Source organism: Panthera uncia (genome assembly GCF_023721935.1).
Source record: "Panthera uncia isolate 11264 chromosome A3 unlocalized genomic scaffold, Puncia_PCG_1.0 HiC_scaffold_12, whole genome shotgun sequence".
Lineage (NCBI taxonomy): Eukaryota > Metazoa > Chordata > Mammalia > Carnivora > Felidae > Panthera > Panthera uncia.
The window spans coordinates 39,635,883-39,652,583 of NW_026057579.1; the positions used below are offsets into that span (position 1 = coordinate 39,635,883).

The 16,701-nt window shown below is 39.6% G+C and overlaps 1 protein-coding gene across 2 annotated transcripts in view; it reads left to right on the top strand.

The window, feature by feature from the left end:
• SH3YL1 (SH3 and SYLF domain containing 1) overlaps positions 1-15,445 on the top strand; it is a 40,405-nt gene extending 24,960 nt beyond the window's left edge. The window contains exons 7-11 of one of the 2 annotated variants that reach the window (XM_049652619.1): positions 1,348-1,516; positions 2,176-2,254; positions 8,083-8,139; positions 9,001-9,046; positions 14,586-14,795. In XM_049652619.1, the coding sequence (XP_049508576.1) occupies positions 1,348-1,516; positions 2,176-2,254; positions 8,083-8,139; positions 9,001-9,046; positions 14,586-14,631 (397 nt within the window). In that variant the 3' untranslated portion in view covers positions 14,632-14,795. Of the gene's footprint in view, positions 1-1,347; positions 1,517-2,175; positions 2,255-8,082; positions 8,140-9,000; positions 9,047-14,585 lie in introns of both variants that reach the window. The other variant, XM_049652618.1, reaches the window with a different exon arrangement.
• The last annotated feature ends 1,256 nt before the right edge of the window (positions 15,446-16,701 follow it).

Below are 16,701 nucleotides of genomic sequence, written 5' to 3' on the forward strand. Positions count from 1 at the left end.
AAAAGTACCTAAGTTACAACTTGTAGGTCAATCAAAATATTCCTCATTATGAGAGGCTGTCTATTATGATTCTCTGCCTTTGTTGTTTTTCCATAAAACGGAGATCAATTTTGATTTTTAAAAAACGGATTTAGAAGTATTTTGACAGGTGGAGAAGAACTTGTACTTTAAACTGGCATCTGGCTAAGTTTTCCCCAAACTGCTTCTCTACATCACCACTAAAACATGTCTGGCTTCTCAGAGGAAGATAAAAGGTTGACTGACAAGAGAAACTTCCTTCAGAACATGGCAGGCAGAGATCCCACTAGCTGGGAGCTTGGCAGTAGCCGACAGTGCTGTGTGGTTACAGCAGAGGAACCCCTGCCCCCCAACCTCATCTGCCTGCTTTCCAGGGAAAATCTGCACAAAATTTACTGTTCACTCAAGAGTTTGTTAGCACACTGGGGCACCTGGCTGGCTCAGTTGAACAGCCAACTTTGGCTCAGGTCATGATCTCATGGTCCGTGGGTTCGAGCCCCGCGCTGGGCTCTGTGCTGACAGCTCAGAGCCTGGAGTCTGCTTTGGATTCTGTGTCTCCCTCTCTCTCTCTGTCCCTTCCCCACTTGCACTCTGTCTCTCTCTGTCTCTCAAGAAATAAACATTAAACAAAATTTTTAAAGAGTTAATAAGCACATGTGACAATATTCAGTGTAAGCCACAGAAACTGGAAAATAGGAGGAGTGGGGAAAAATAAGGATTTGCAGAGCTCTGTGTCTTATAAAGTCAAGAGAGATGTTTCTACTTCTCGTTTTTGAAGGATTCTTTTAGAAACTTCTGATTTCAGGCCTTCAGAAGACTTTCTCACTAAAGTTCACGTAAATCTGGATAAACTAAACAAACATACTTCTTAATTAATTGCAGGGCTTGTAAGGCAAATCTTTATATAGTTTTGATGCAAATAAACAGTTTTAAAGGAATTACAAAGCCGTATTTGTTGGCCCCATTTTTGTAAGAAACTTACAAAATAAAAGCCTGTAAAAATGAATATGCTTGTAGGTATATTTGCAGAAGCGTAGATGTATTTGCATACATGTGTTTATATAGATGTGTTTGTATATGTGATTTGATTTTTATATTATTGGAGAAAGAGTATGTGTATCAGACTATTTATGGTGATTGGCTCTACAGATGATCTTGGGGGAGTGAATTTAGAGGCTTAACGGGTTATAGCTTGTAGTTAGTGTTGGAAAAATAGTATATATGAAGTATTAGATGTGAGTTTATCCCTACACACAGGTATGTGTCCTACTTTTAGCTCTAGGAAAGCTCTATGTCTATAAATGTTCTTAATTTGATATTCCTTATTAGGTTTTATTGTCAAGACATCCGAGCTTATGACATTTTATTTGGAGACATGCCGCGGCCTGCTCAAGCGGAAGATCTCTATGAGATTCTCGATTCCTTTACTGAAAAGTATGAAAATGAAGGACAGCGAATCAACGCAAGAAAAGCAGCAAAGCAACAGAGGAAGCCTGCTGTAATGCGTGGTTTTTTTGTGTGTCTCTTAGCAGTCACAGGAAATAGCATATTCTGCCCTTGAAATCAGGTTCCTGATAACCGACTCCACTTCCCTTATACTGTCATTTGCGTAAAGTCCTTGTGAAAATGGCATACACCTGTGATGTGTCACCTGTACAAACCTCGAGGAGAAACATAGGTTGTTTTCCATACTTGCATCTCTGAGGAGAGGACTTTGTACCAGTAGCCGTGCTAACGGTAGCTGCTGACACACAGGTCTCAGGCCTCCGAGCATCGATCGTGCGCACCAAGTTCCACGACACCCTTCGGAGTCGCTTGATCCCCATCACAGGGCACGAAAGCCGCCACAGCAAGCCTACGTTGTCACGGCCTCCCAGGGGCTGCCGAGCCAGTCACCAGGTGGCTGTGCCCGCGTAGGTTGTCAGCGGTGCCTGGATGAGGCGAGGTACAGAAGGGCACCCACTGTCAACCCCTGCATGTGGCGTCCGTTTCAACTGAGCGTGGCCCGAAGCACACTACCTGTGCTCGCGTAGGGTGCTTCGTTAATAAGTGCATGGGGGAAAATAGGCCACATACATTCTCCAGAAGAGAAAAGCCTCACATGCTCCATGATAATAAAGTATTTTAAAATTATGTGCATTTTTTTGTCCCTCCCAGGCTAAAGAATTACCTCCGAAACCATTGTCAAGACCACAGCAGTCATCTGCACAAGTCCCGCTGAACTCTGGCTCCCAAAGTAAATATTTTTGTCGTAATTCAAATATGATTATAATTAACAGTTGTTAAACTTTAGTATCAAATAGAACTAAAATGTGTTGAAGAGAAAAATAAATGCTCAGACTCCTCTAAATACAAAGGTATTCTCATGACTGTAACTTGTGAAAGCTTCTTCTCATTCAGAAGAGGCTTTCTCTAATTTACAAAGATTTATCTTTAAAAATTTTCTCATTTATTTTGTCATTTCTTCCAAAGACTGCTATCCTGCTGATTTGAAATAGGAACAAAATAAGCCATTTTTCTTGTATACTCATAGATTTATATTCTGAATATTGATCTAAGCCATATATTCTTAGGAGCTCAGGATTTCCTAAGGCTGGTTTTAAACTAGACTAAATGTTTAAAGCACCAGGCTCTGGCCTCCATCCCTCTTTCCATTCATCGTTTGTATGACAGTCACTCTTGGAATTCTGCTCTATGGGCACAGAGGGTAACAGTACCTAGCAATATGGTAAAGGAGGTGATGTTTCATATAATGATCCACTATTATTCAAGAGCATTGTGCAGTGGCTTTTGTGAGTACAAAGATGAATCTACCTTACATCCTGTCCGTGAAGAACTTTCAGTCTGGTACAGGAGGTGTCACATGGGGAGAAGTAACTGCCATCACCGGAAGGAAGCATGTGATAAGGTCTGGGAGGAGGAGTACAAGTGTCAAAGGCTCTAGAGGGCAGGAGGATGGCCCCTCCTTCAGGCTCTGTATCCACCGCCCCTTCACCTGCGGACCCACACGCAGTCTCCGCCCTCATGCTGGCTCCTGGCTGTGCCGTTAGCTTGCCTACACGTCCCCTCCCTGGAAGACACTCAGGAACCAAACCTGTCCTTTATTACCCACTCTTACTGTGTGACCTGGCTGTTCCTTTGTCTCCTGGGATGCCGTATTCTTCTTTCAATAGGGATGGTCTATTTCTGATTCATGTTCAGGTGATTAATTTGTGTACACTCACATTTCCAGTGAGTAACAAGATGTGGGCACTGGAATCTATTTTTATTTTAAAGCTGAGTGATTGCATAAAATTTGACCTCTGTAGTTATGTCTTAAAATACATGATGTTTCTGAAGTTTCCTCACTAGGAAAATACATGTCTGTAAGATGCATGTGTAAAAATCTTATGAGGGCACCTAGGTGGCTCCGTCAGTTAAGCCTCTGACTTGATTTCTGCCCAGGTCACGATCTTGCAGTTCTTGGGCGCAAGCCCTGCGTCAGGCTCTGCACTGACAGCATGGAGCCTGCTTGGGATTCTGTCTCCTCTGTCTCTGCCCCTCCCCTGTTCTCTCTTGCTCTCTCTCTCTCTCTCAAAAATAAATAACTAAACATTAAAAAAATTAAATCTCAGGGCACCTACCTGGGTGGCTCAGTCAGTTAAACATCTGACTCTTGGTTGTGGCTCAGGTCATGATCTCACAATTGGTGAGTTCAAGCCCTGCATCAGGCTCTGCACTGACAGCGTGGAGCCTGCTTGGGATTCTCTCTCCTTCTCTCTGCCCCTCCCCTGCTCATGCTGTCTCTCACTCAAAAACAAATAAATATTTTTTTTAATAAAATTAAATCTGACCTATAAAAAATAAGTTTTTTATTAAAAAACAGAATCTTAATTCTTAATTACACATCTTCACATATATAATTTTATATAAATGCATAACAGATGGTTTTTGATGCATTATTTTCTTTTTCTTTTATGAGTTGCTGCCTTTCCTTCATTTCACCTCCTAACTCACATGGTGCCCTCTCCCATACTCATTTCAGGAAATCTATGTTGACAACATGCGGTATAGACATCTGTATTTCTCTCCACATATATCTTTCTTTGATAGTCCTACTCACAGGCACATGTATAAGAACATATATACACATGGAAAGAATATTTTGTCTCGTAAAAATGCTGCCATATTATACATGTTTTACTCTATCTTGCTTGTGGGTTTTATTTATTTTGCTGAAAAACACCTCATGGAAACATCTGAATCAACTGGTGCAGCTCTAATTAATTCTTTTTAATGGCCTTTTAATATTCCATGGGGCAAAAAACATATTTATTCAGCTGCTCTCCTACTGATAGGTATTAACATTATTTCAGTTTTTTTCCCATGCCAACCATCTCCACAATTTACATCTTTGTAAATTTGTGTGTCTACATATTGGTACTTTCATTTATTTCTTTATTTATTTTTGGAGATAATTACCAGGAATGGATATAGTAAGTCAAAGGACATATTTTTTAAATTTCAACAGATTAGGTAGATTGTTTTTTAAGTTTTTACTACTACAGAGTCTCATCAGCCATTGCCCACTGTATACACTTCCCAGCATGCACTCTCCCCACTGTATACACTTCCCAGCATGCACTCTCCCCACTGTATACAGTGCCCACCACATATACATATACTGCCCACCATAAGCACTCTCCCACTTGTAGCTCTCTGCATCATATATGTTCCTCACCACTGTTAGTGTTAGAGTATTTGCATGTGTTAGGGTTGGTTATATCTCCTTTTTATTTGGATTGTGTTGCCCCTGTCAGTTAGTGACTTAAAGATTTCTTGATAGAATTGCTGGAGTTTTGTCTTTTATCTTTTCTGAAAACTTTCTTCATTTCATTGGTCGATTTTTTTCTATTGGAGTATTTGTTGCCTTTTCCATTTGTAGAAGCACTTTGTACATTGAGGACTTTGTCATTCGGGCTACAGTTTTTTTTTCTACATGAATCATTTGTCTGTTGGTCTTGTTTTTCATGCAGACTTAGTCCCCCCTTATCCGTGAGGGCTAAGTTCCATGATCCCCGTGGATGCCTGCAACCATGGATAGTACTGAACCTCATATAAACTATGTTTTTTTCCTATACATACATACCTGTGATCAAGTTTACTTTATAAATTAGGCACAGTAAGAGATTAGCAATAGTAAAATAGAAAAATTACAACGACGTGCTATAATAAAGGTCCTATGAATGTGGTTTCTCTGTCTCTTAAAATATCTTGTACTTTTCTCCCCCTTCTTGTGATGATGGGAGGTGATGAGATGCCCACATGAGATGCAGTGAGGTGATTGACACAGTTGTGAGGTGGCATTAGGCTTCTTCTGACCTTCCGACAGTAAATCAGAAGGAGGATGAGCCACTTCTGGGCTGTGGTTAACCGCAGGCAATTGTGAAACAGGAAAACTGTGGATAAGGGGGTCTGCAGTATGCAATGTGCAATTCCAAAAAATAATGCTATGAACTTAGAGTAATTCTATGACTTGGGATATTAATCACAATAACATATAAATTAACTAATTTGGCATGTTTATGATAATCTTTCCATTTTATGCTTTCCATTTGCTGAGGCATTTTTCTGTCATTCCTAAGATTTCATAGTGTCTGTGCCTTTCTTGTTAAATTTATTCCTAAGTACTTTATAATTTTGGTTTGCTGGGTGAATGGAATGTACTTTCCCATTTCTATTTTGGAGTGCTTATTTTTATGTTGAGAAAGTCCTAATTTGCATGTATTTTGTCCTATATCTGATCACTACCCAAAATCTCTTATTTCTAGTCAGTTTTCAAAATTAGATTCTTTTGGAATATTTATACCCTCTTCCCCGTGCTGCCGATGTTTATTTCTATATTCTTATGTCATAAGCTTCTTAGGCCGCAGCCTACATATTGTACTTGTATCCTCAGGGTACCCGACACTGCCTAGGGTATGAGAGCAACAGTGTGAGAGATACACTGTCCGGCTCGAGACATGTTCCTTCCGAAAGCCATTTCTGTTCACAATGGGACGTACAGGCCATCCTCCCGTGGCCTTCCTGAGTGTTTTTGTTCCACACCTGAGTAAGAAAAGTAACCCCTAAGTCATCCAAATCATACCGTGCTACATTGTCTCCAAAATGTAAGAATGGTGATGTAATCTGAAATATAGATACTGACGTAGTTAGTGAGTGACTGAGGAGTAGCAAGTCGAGTCGTTTGGACAGTGGTTCTTGTTTCTCTGCTTTCCACAAAACTGAAGAGGGACGATGGGATTGTCGTGTTAGCTTATGTAACAACAGTAATTAGTATTATCACTATATATTGCTTATTTTAAGAATCACGTAGCTATCTATCACCAAAACAGAAAGTTATAGAAGTATCTTATTATCTTATAAATATTTTATTATTATGTTTTAATTACAGATAACCATGTGATTTTTTTGACCTCTCTCTCAGAAGGAACATCAAATAATTCTGTTACATTGCTGTAAAATGTATCCTTCTAGCCCTCTCTAGTTTTTATAAGAACCAGCCTTCATAGCACCTATACATTTAAAAAGGAATATTAAAATACAACTTGACGTTGAACCTCTGTCATTCTAGAAATAAGAAATAGTCATCCTGCTTAATGAGCTAAAGTCTCATCCATCTATCGAGCTGTGTTTCAAATAAAAATTTACTTTCCTGTTTAGTAAGTTAACAAATTTATAATATATTTAAGATTTTGGTCAATTGTGTACCAGTAATGATTACAATAATAACTCGATCTGTAAGAAATTATTTAACAGTCTTGTGCTTACTTAAAATAAAATTAAAAAATAAATTTCTGTACAAATTTTTTGTTGTAGAAACTGTTACATAAAATATAATATTAATATATTAGTATAAAATCTTTGGGACAGGGTGCCTGGGTGTCTCAGTCGGTTAAGCATCCGACTTCAGCTCAGGTCATGGTCTCGCAGTTTGAGTTCGAGCCCTGCGTCGGGCTCTGTGCTGACAGCATGGAGCCTGCTTCCGATTCTGTGTCTCCCTCTCTCTCTGCCCCTCCCATGCTCATGCTCTGTCTCTCTCTTGCCTCTCAATAGTAAATAAATGTTAAAAAAAAAAAAAGTTAAAATCTGTGGGACAAAGGGAATGGAAATATGACTAAAAGGTTAAAATGAGCATTACATAATTTCTGACTATCTGCAAAAGCTTGGTGCTTTTTTCACCGAATTCTTAATTTTGGCTCAGGTCATGATCTCACGCTTTGTGAGATCGAGCTCCACGTTGGGCTCTGTGCTGACAGTACAGAGCTTGCTTAGGACTCTCTCTCTTCCTCTCTCTCTGCCCCTCCCCCACTCATGCTTGCTCTCTCTCTGTCTCAAATTTTTAAAAAAACTTTGTTTTTTAAACTCACGATGGTGAGTACATATACAGTATTAATGATGTGTATTTTTACTGTGATATTTATATTCTGTTATCCCAAAAAGGAGAGATGTAATTATTTAATTTAAATAATTGATATTGAAATATGCTACAAAGCATGCCCTTTAGAACTTTTAGGCTTATATTGAGTAATTTTAGGTGTTAATTTAAAAATATACAAGTGAATACATGCTGCTTAAAAATTATTTGAGGAGTCAAGCAAACAAGAATGTTTAAAATCACTGGTTTGGGGATTACAAACTTTTTTGAATTCAGGTATTTTATGATTGCTCTGGAAAACAGATGTGTGTGCATTTTCCATGAACATACATGTCCAAGGTCGTGAGTTGTAGTGCTTCTGATCATGTGCATATCACGTATTTACTCCCTGCCTATGCTCAGTGTATTTCCTGGGTTTATTCAGGCTCCTCTTGATTTAAAGGGTGATAAAATAATGAGAGTTCTATCACTGAGCAATTTAAAGTATTTGCTTTGTTGTGCTCGCTTCAGCAGCACATATACTAAAGTATTTGCTTTGCAAGGGCAAGATTAGGCATTCTTGGCTATTTTATATATGCTAATATTTTATGTTATTTATCTTTTTTAATATATGTGAATAAGTTTTCTAATTTTTTTTTTTTTTGCAGGTAATGGAAACAAATATAAGCTGTACCCTGAACTTTCCAGCTATCAGGAGAGAGTTGGTAAATAAAATACCTACATGTTAAAAATTACTCATATTGATCTTATAATCACAAACTTTCTAATTAATCTGGCAGGTTATAAAAATCTCTAGGAAGGCGTACATCACTTCTTTGACTTACAGGATATGCACGTTATTCTGAAAAGTCCCTCATTTAAAAAATGCTGTGGCTTTGCTCGCTTACTTGCTTGTCATCTGAGATTAGCAGCGTGGTGGGGAACCCAGGGGGACAGTCACCTGGTGTGACGCACCTGGCTCAGGAGGGAGCTGGCTCCAGGGCCCACGGGCTGGTCGGAGGCTGAACTACAGGATCTTGTAGAACCTTGTCAGGAAAGAAAGACAAAGTTTGCTCGTTGTGAGTTACAGCTTCGTCATCATCACATTTGCTCTGGGTTTTAGCCCCATGAATATTTTTATGTTTTTAAGGATTTTTAACATTTTTCATGTTCAGATATTTTGCCATTATTGGGAGCTACTTCATAAAACTCATTAGGATTTGCTGTGATAAAAATAGTCCCTCAACCTGTCTTACTTTAATCTTTAGAAAATGTTCTTTGAAAGAAGTAAGCAATTATTTAGAAATGTGAACGGGACACACAGTGAAGGCAGAGGTTAACCAGCTGTAAAATAGCCTATTTTTCACATCATCTTGTATCACTGGAATCACAGAACCATATACTCCTGGGTAAGCAAACTACCTGGGCATTATCTGTGTGGTGGAAACAGATTGGCGAGGTAACTAAGTACCCATTTAACAAAAAATTATGAAGATATTTCAAAAATGTCTCTTAAGCAGAGTTCCTGAACAGAAGTCAACCTTTTCCTGCTAGATTAGATTTTCTGACTTTCCTCTTTCTTCCAGCCTGGTTTCAGTTGTTTGGAGCCCAGTTCTGGCCATCCTTTCCCAGGTAATTCCCTTCAGGGAGTGGATGCAGAGGCCTGTGTTCAGAGCCAGTCTGATGGCCTGGGCTTGACTTTGGGAGAGTGCTGTGCTGTGGTCTCAGGCATAGTGAAAAAACCCTGACAGGTTTTAAAAAATGTATTTTGTTCTTGAAAATGTGATTTACAGCCATGGTAGAGATAACTGAGAGTGTTAAATGTGACCTTTGGACACATCCTTCGGAAGCAAAAGGGGTCAACATATAAATGTTTATGCCCAAGTAGCATAAACATCTAAGACTTTATATTGTGGTCTTTTACTTTTAAAGACTGTTAGAATTAGACCCATACTTAGGTATCCTGCAATTAAAGGGGTTCTTACATTTGAGGTCAACAGACAAGCTGAGTTGCTTGGGGAGGGGGGCCCAGCAGGGACGCTGAGGGACAAGGGATGACAGACGCTGTAGACTTAGCAAGGGGTGCTTAGTAAGGTGACAGTGGGGACTGCAGCCCTTTCCTAGATTTCTCTAGAGCTCACGCCCATAGCCCAGGTGCCTAGAGAATGTTAGAAATACCCCCCAAAAGGCACGGAGGGAAGTGTCAAGTTATAAGAAACAAAACCCTGAGTGGGCTCTGGAAGGTGACTCAGACTTGAATTCAATACTTTCATCACTAGCTGTGTGATCCAAGGATAACGTTACCGGCCCGTGGTTGGTTGGTTGGTGGGATTTTGTTTTTATATTTGAATGTAGGATGAGTTAAGGTGTATAAACAGTGGGCACTAGGTTAGTATTAATTTATTTTGTCCTTTCTCCAAATAAAAGTTTTTGAAGAAAAAAAAAATGAAAGGGAAGGCTTAAAGTCTATTTTTAAAATAAAACTTACTTCACATTATTGTGTGTTTAAAAAACAGCCGTGAAACCAGTTAAACTCTTGCCAAGGACCTTCTCACATCCTGGCAGAGCATTCCTGGAGAGAAAAGTCACAATGCACAGGCCTGAGCTGAGGTTCAAGCCCATTCACCAGGACACCCAGGCCCCCTCTTAGCCTGTCCCATGCCCACCGACAAGCTGTAGTTCTGCATGGGCTGCTGGGCATAGCAGTAGTTTCCAAGCTGCACGTACTTCTGTTTCGCACCCTTTGGAGGCTCCGGCTACGTGCCGCTTGGGCCTGACACGGAGACAACCGGGAAGGTCCACAGTCTCTGCAACAGGCTGTGTCCTTCGACGTCAGTATCCATTGCCTGCCTCCTATCCGCCCAGTAGTTTGCAGTGACAATCTGGGCACACCCATTGCAGCGGCCACCCTGTGCTGCGTGGATGGCCAGGAGCGCCCCGGAACTAAGTCTCTGGATGCCAGTAGCACCCCCCCGAGTCGTGACAACCACAAATGTCCAGACATTACCTTTTGAGAACTGCATGTCTGGTGACCTCACCTAGTGGCCTCATCTGCCTCACTCACCACTGACTCTGACTCTTCTCCAGAGACCATGGTCCCCAAAGTGACAGACCCCACACCTGGCCTGAGGCGATGTGGGTGTGAGAGTTAAATCAGCCATGCAATTCCTCACTACATTAAATGTGTCACAAAACCAAAGATGTGTTCTCCTACTTCTGCCTGCCTTGAAATGGACCTTCCAAAGGCTGAGATTCCTCTCCTGAATTATGTCTGGGGCCAGATGTATTTATTGGCTGCATATGGGTTACATTATGCAGACTTCCATCAGAAAGCCACTGGGAGTAACTAGTGAAGTCCTGTAGACCCAGTCTTGCTAATTAGGAGCCTCAGGGCAGCTGCCAATCACTCAAGCTGATTGTAATCTGTTTCCTGTTAAGGGTAGTCCTGATTTGGGAGAGAAAAATAAGCTGTATTTGAATTAAACTTGAATTATGATGAAAATGACTAATTGTTTCAAAGAGCCTCCATATTTTTTAAACACGGGAATATAAAACTTGAAGGCATATAACTCAGAAGAAAATGCATCCGTGAATTCCAGATATTTTAGCAATTGGTGGGGTCTGTTTCCAAGGTCCCCAGAGGGCTCTCCCTTCCTGGAAGGACATACCTCCTTTCAGAGAAAAGGCTCGCCTATTTTTAAAATAAATTATTTTGTGGGCATTAAAATTTTCCTCATGGAAATTATCCCTAATATATCAGTAAAGAAGAACTTTAAGTCATGTTGATTGAAGAAAAAACTAACAGGTTACAGCATTGAATGGCCTGTGGACAGTCACCTCCAGGGAGCGCCTGCCTCCCCCCCGCCCGCCATCTTGGCCCAGCCTCTGTTTGCATGTGCAGGAATTTCCCAGCAACTGCTTGAACTGCCGACTCTCCTAGGGCACACCGTGTCTGCCTATCCGGGGCACATTCTTCTCTAGATGTGCCAGCAATCTCAATGTACAAGCCTCCTCAAACCCCACAGCCCGGCCTTGTTCTCCGCTGCATCTCAGAACCACCTGCCTTGCCCTTCTCCACCTGTTCCACCACCACTTTTTCTTTAGTTCATTTGGAAACTGCAGTCCAGAGGAAAGTGGACAACACCTGAGTGAGAGGGCAGGGACTGAACTAAGTCCGCCGTCCTCTTTTCATTTAGTTCATAATATCTTTCTTCCTCTAAGTATTCATCATGAAATATTTTCCTAAGACTGGTAAAAACCAGTTCTGTTATCAGTGATTACCCAGGACCATCATCCAACATTCTTATCATTTGGAGAGTCCTGATAACTCAGTGATGCAGAAAAATATGCCAATTCTCCCTGAAAATTTGCCTAACAAAAGTAAAATGCCCTGATAAATCCAAGTTCAGTCTGTTGAAAACAATTTAATACTTTCGTGGCTGCTGAGTACCTTGGGGTATGATGTCAATGGTGCTTATGAGTAGCTGGGGACAGACTTCTGGGATTCAGATCTCAGCTCCCTGGACAAGTTGCCTAACACCTTCCACCTCAGTTTCATGTTCTGCAAGGTGGGGATGACGGTGGCTGCCTCGCTGGAGATGAGGCCTAGAGGGGCACGTGTCTTGTGCTGTTACAGTGCCCGACTCTGTGAACAGGAGGCCGCTCGTATGATATACTCAGGGCTGTTGCCTGTTACCACTGTGATCCTCTTTTAATGCATTTCTACTTTTTGTACCTCGTGCCACAAACACACACCTGTATGGCTGCTAAGATGGCTATGACTTCCAGAACATTCCTGACGTTTCCTAGCACTCTTTTTGCTTGCTTCTTTGTATTATCAGATGTGTCTGACAAGGAGAAAGGAGGAATTACTTGAGGGTTTTCATTCATTGTTTGCTTAATAGAGGTTGAGCTTTATGTATGGAGGTGATAAATGTAATTATTGATAAGAAACTGATTTTCAGAATGATTTTTTTCTCCAACGTTAACCTACATTCCACTAATCTAATGATGAAGAGGCCTGACACAAGGACTTGCTGTGTGTCCCACATCCATGCAGCCTCTCAGTCACTTGTCACTTGTCACATAGGCGGTAATGACCAATGTGTGTTGGCTGCCGCACGCACTGGCTTTGAGGATATGCAGGTAAAACATCACCATTTTACTCTTCTGTGACATACTTTTAACTTCTTCCTTAAAGTGGACAGACGAAAAGTTAATACAGTAAGAACCTACAAATATGCAGAACATGTCTGTATTATAGAGAGAACTAATGCCAGTAATATCTGTAATGTAATTATATTAGTTGTTATTAGGGTTATTTCTCTGGGAGAACTCGAAGAACCGCATGCCACATGCTTTACAGGAAGAAGTGTGGCCCCATCTTGCGTGAGCTACAAATTCAGTGTTTCAGTCAATGTGGCTTAATTAAAGTGCTGATTACTTTTATTTCTTACTGACAGGCCAAATTGGGTTTATTTTTTATTGTAATAGTATAGGCTGAAATAAGGAACTGGTTTGTAGAATTCGGTTATGTATGTTTTCAGTGTATCTGCACTAAGATGCACTTAACAAGCATCTAATTGCCTAATAAGTGCACAAAATACGCGAAATAGAAATATAACAATTCCAAGGAGATGATTACACAGAAAGTATGTTTCTTTTTATTTCTTATGATGCTCTACAGTTTCTAATATTTAATGTCTTTTCCTCATATTAACTCCTCAATTCTCAGGGTATTTTTTCCTAATACAAAAGATTCTACACATTGTGTCGAAGCTCTTGTGCGTGTGCAGACACACTTCTTGCTGTGCTGGTTTGAGTTTATCTCTGTTTTGAGAAAAAGGATATAGTAAACACAGAAATGAAAACAGCCGTGAAGCCTATGGGGAAATGTGCTGAATCGGCAAAATTTGCATGTCAGCTGGAACCCTCAAAACCAAGGCTACACAGCATGATTTTTCTTTTTAACATTTTATTTTATTTTATTTTCATCATGATAAGTCTAATCTCGACCCCTTTTTTCCCCCATCCCTCTACCCACATCTGCTCTGGTGACTGTCAGTTTGTTCTGTATAGTTAAGAGTCTATTTCTTGGTTCTCCCTCCCTCTCTCTCTCTCTTTTTTCTTTCTTTGCACATTTGTTTTGTTTCTTAAATTCCACATATGAGTGAGATCATATGGTATTTGTCTTTCTCTGACTTATTTCGCTTAGTATTATACTCTCTAGCTCTGTCCTGGAGTATGGTTTTCCAGTCAAATCATGAGCATAGATGTCTAACAGCTACAGTTCAAGGAAGCCATAATGGTTGCTCTGTTAAAAAGGGGGAAATGTGGGGCATCTGGGTGGCTCTTTTGCTTGAGTATCTGACTCTTGATTTTGCCTCAGGTCATGATCCCAGGGTTGTGGGATTGAACCCTGCTTGAGATTCTCTCTCTCTTTCTTCCTCTCCCTCTCCCTCTCCCTCTGTCCCTATCTGCAGCAGCACCCCCCCCCCCATAAAATAAAAAAAAAATAAATAAAAGGGGGAAAATGTAAATACAGTTGACCTTTGAAAAATGGAGGGTCGGGGGTTAGGTGCACCAAAGCCCATATAGTTGAAAATCCACATAAAACTTTTGACTTCCCCAAAACTTAACTATTAATAGCCTATCATCGGCCAGAAGCCTTGCCAAAAGCATAAGTAGTAGATTAACACATATTTTGTATGTTATAAGTATCATATGTTGTATTCTTATAATAAACTAAGCTAGATAAAAGAAAATGTTATTAAGAAAGCAAGGAAAATACATTTACAGGGTCATGCTGTTTATCAAAAAATCCACATGTCTGTGCACCTGTGCAGTTCAAACCCGTGTTATTCCACAGTCGGCTCGTAGTATTACCTTACAGGTTATTCAAAATGCAAACAATTATAACCACAGATATTTGCTAAATACATAGTTAACTATATAATAACATACAGTTTGACTTGTGTGGATTTAGGAAATGTTATTACCAAACATTTGCTCTTTTCAAAGAAGGAAATCATACAGACCACATGCTGTGAATTCTGCCAGAACATCAAGTCCTAAAAAAAAGTTAACTTATATCTTAGATACACACTCTTCTCAGGGTTTCCCATTAAAAATGTGAATAATTTAAATAATTTTGTTTGTTTGTTTGTTTTAGGCAATTTGAATCAACCCATAGAAGTGACAGCACTATATTCTTTTGAAGGACAACAGCCAGGGGATTTGAATTTTCAAGCTGGAGACAGAATCACGGTTATATCAAAAACAGATTCTCATTTTGATTGGTGGGAAGGGAAGCTCCGAGGTCAAACTGGCATTTTTCCAGCCAACTATGTTACCATGAATTAAAGTTTATATTGTTTTCTTCTTTGAGAATTACAAAACATTTATTTCCACACTGATAGGATTTACTATCCAGTTAAGCAATGTTTAATATATACTTTAAAAATACTTCTCTTTATTCCATAAACTTTTATCCAGTATATAAAAAATTTTTTCTATCAATAAGTGGTTAACTTACGTATCTTTAAATACTTTGTACTAATTTTATAATACACTATTTAATAGTTAATATCATCCATTCATCAAGGTCACAGCCCTTTTGTGTTAATTATCAAACATCAATAAACATATGAGCGGCTATGTATACGGTAATTGCCATTATAATTTGAGAATCTTAAAGGTCGGAGCATGAATACCAGTTCATGTTATTTCTATTTGCAAAGTGACCAGAGAAGAAGAAATTAGCTTAACGAGGGTATTAAGTAATCCTTCTAGTTGTAGATATGAACTAGATATATGAATCCTGAAAAATGATCTTTATCTCTTCAAAAATTGCATATATGTGTATTGAAAGCAGAAACCTCCTATTGCAAAGAAGTTCAGCCATTCTGCATTCCACAAAGATGACATTAACTTTTCTTCTGTGCGAGGTTATGTTTGTGCATTTCTGGAAGAAGAATCAACTTATGGTGACATGGCCCAGTTGTTCCTAAATAAATGTTTTTTAAATGATAAGTTAATGACTTGATTTTGGTTTCTTTACTTTCTCTGTGTAAAGTTAGAGGCCCTGACGTTTGCCTGAAGGTTAAATAAAACCCACCAGTGTGATTGGCTGCCTAACTTGTTTTCTTTTTGGCTTTACTAATATATACTTAACAAACACAATTATAAAATATTTAAAGGCTACAATGTGATGATACGTATACATACATATACACTAGGGAAGGGTTACCAATGAGTTAATTGACACACCCGTCATTTCACAAGTTTTTTTGTTGTTGTTTTGTTTCCTTCTTTGTTTGGTTTGGTGAGAACACTGAAGTTGTACTCTCTTAGTAAATCCCGATTATACTGTATTATACTGTATTATCAAGCATGGTCGACATGCTGTACGTTAGATCCCTGGAACTTATTCCTCCCATAGCTGGGAGTTTGTATGCTTTACCAATATCTCCTAATTTTCCCCATCTCCCAGCCCCTGGTAGCCACCTCTCTACTCTCTGTTTCTATGAGTTTGGCTTTTTTAGATTTCCATACAAGTGAGATCATGCGGTATTTGTCTTTTTCTGACTGATTTATTTCACTTAGTATAGTGCCCTCAAGGTCCATCCATAATTTCGCAAATTCCAGGATTTTGTTCTATATGTGTGTCTCACATTTTCTTTATCCTTTCAGCCATTAATAGACACTTAAGGTTTTCTATATATAATAACATGTCATCTGTAAACAGTGACAATTGTGTTTGCCCTTTCTAATGTGGCTGCCTTTTTATTCATTCCATAACTGGAAGCCTGTATTTCTCACTCCCCTTCATGTCCCTTTATTTCTTTTTCTTTCCTAATTACACTTCTAGGACTTCCTATACTATGTTGAACAGAAGTGGCAAGAGTGAGGATCCTTGTTTGTTCCTCATCCTAGAGGAAAAGCGTTTGGATTTTCACTGTTGAGTATGATGATAGCTGTTGCTGGTTATATGTGTGCATATTGTCTAATCTCCACATAGTTTTGAATTTTCCAAGTTTTTTTTCTTGTGATTTCTTGTGACTGTATTCAGAAAAGATTGCTTGATATAATTTCAGTCTTTTGAAATTAGGATTTGCTTCGTGGCCTGACGTGTGATCTGTCCTGCAGAATGTTGCATGCCCACGTGAGCACAATGTGTATCCTGCTGCTGTAGGATGGAATGTTCTGCATGTGTCTGTGGGTCCACCCGGTCTGACGTGTAGCCTGGGTCCAGGGTTTCCTCACCGATTTTCTGTCTAGATAATCCA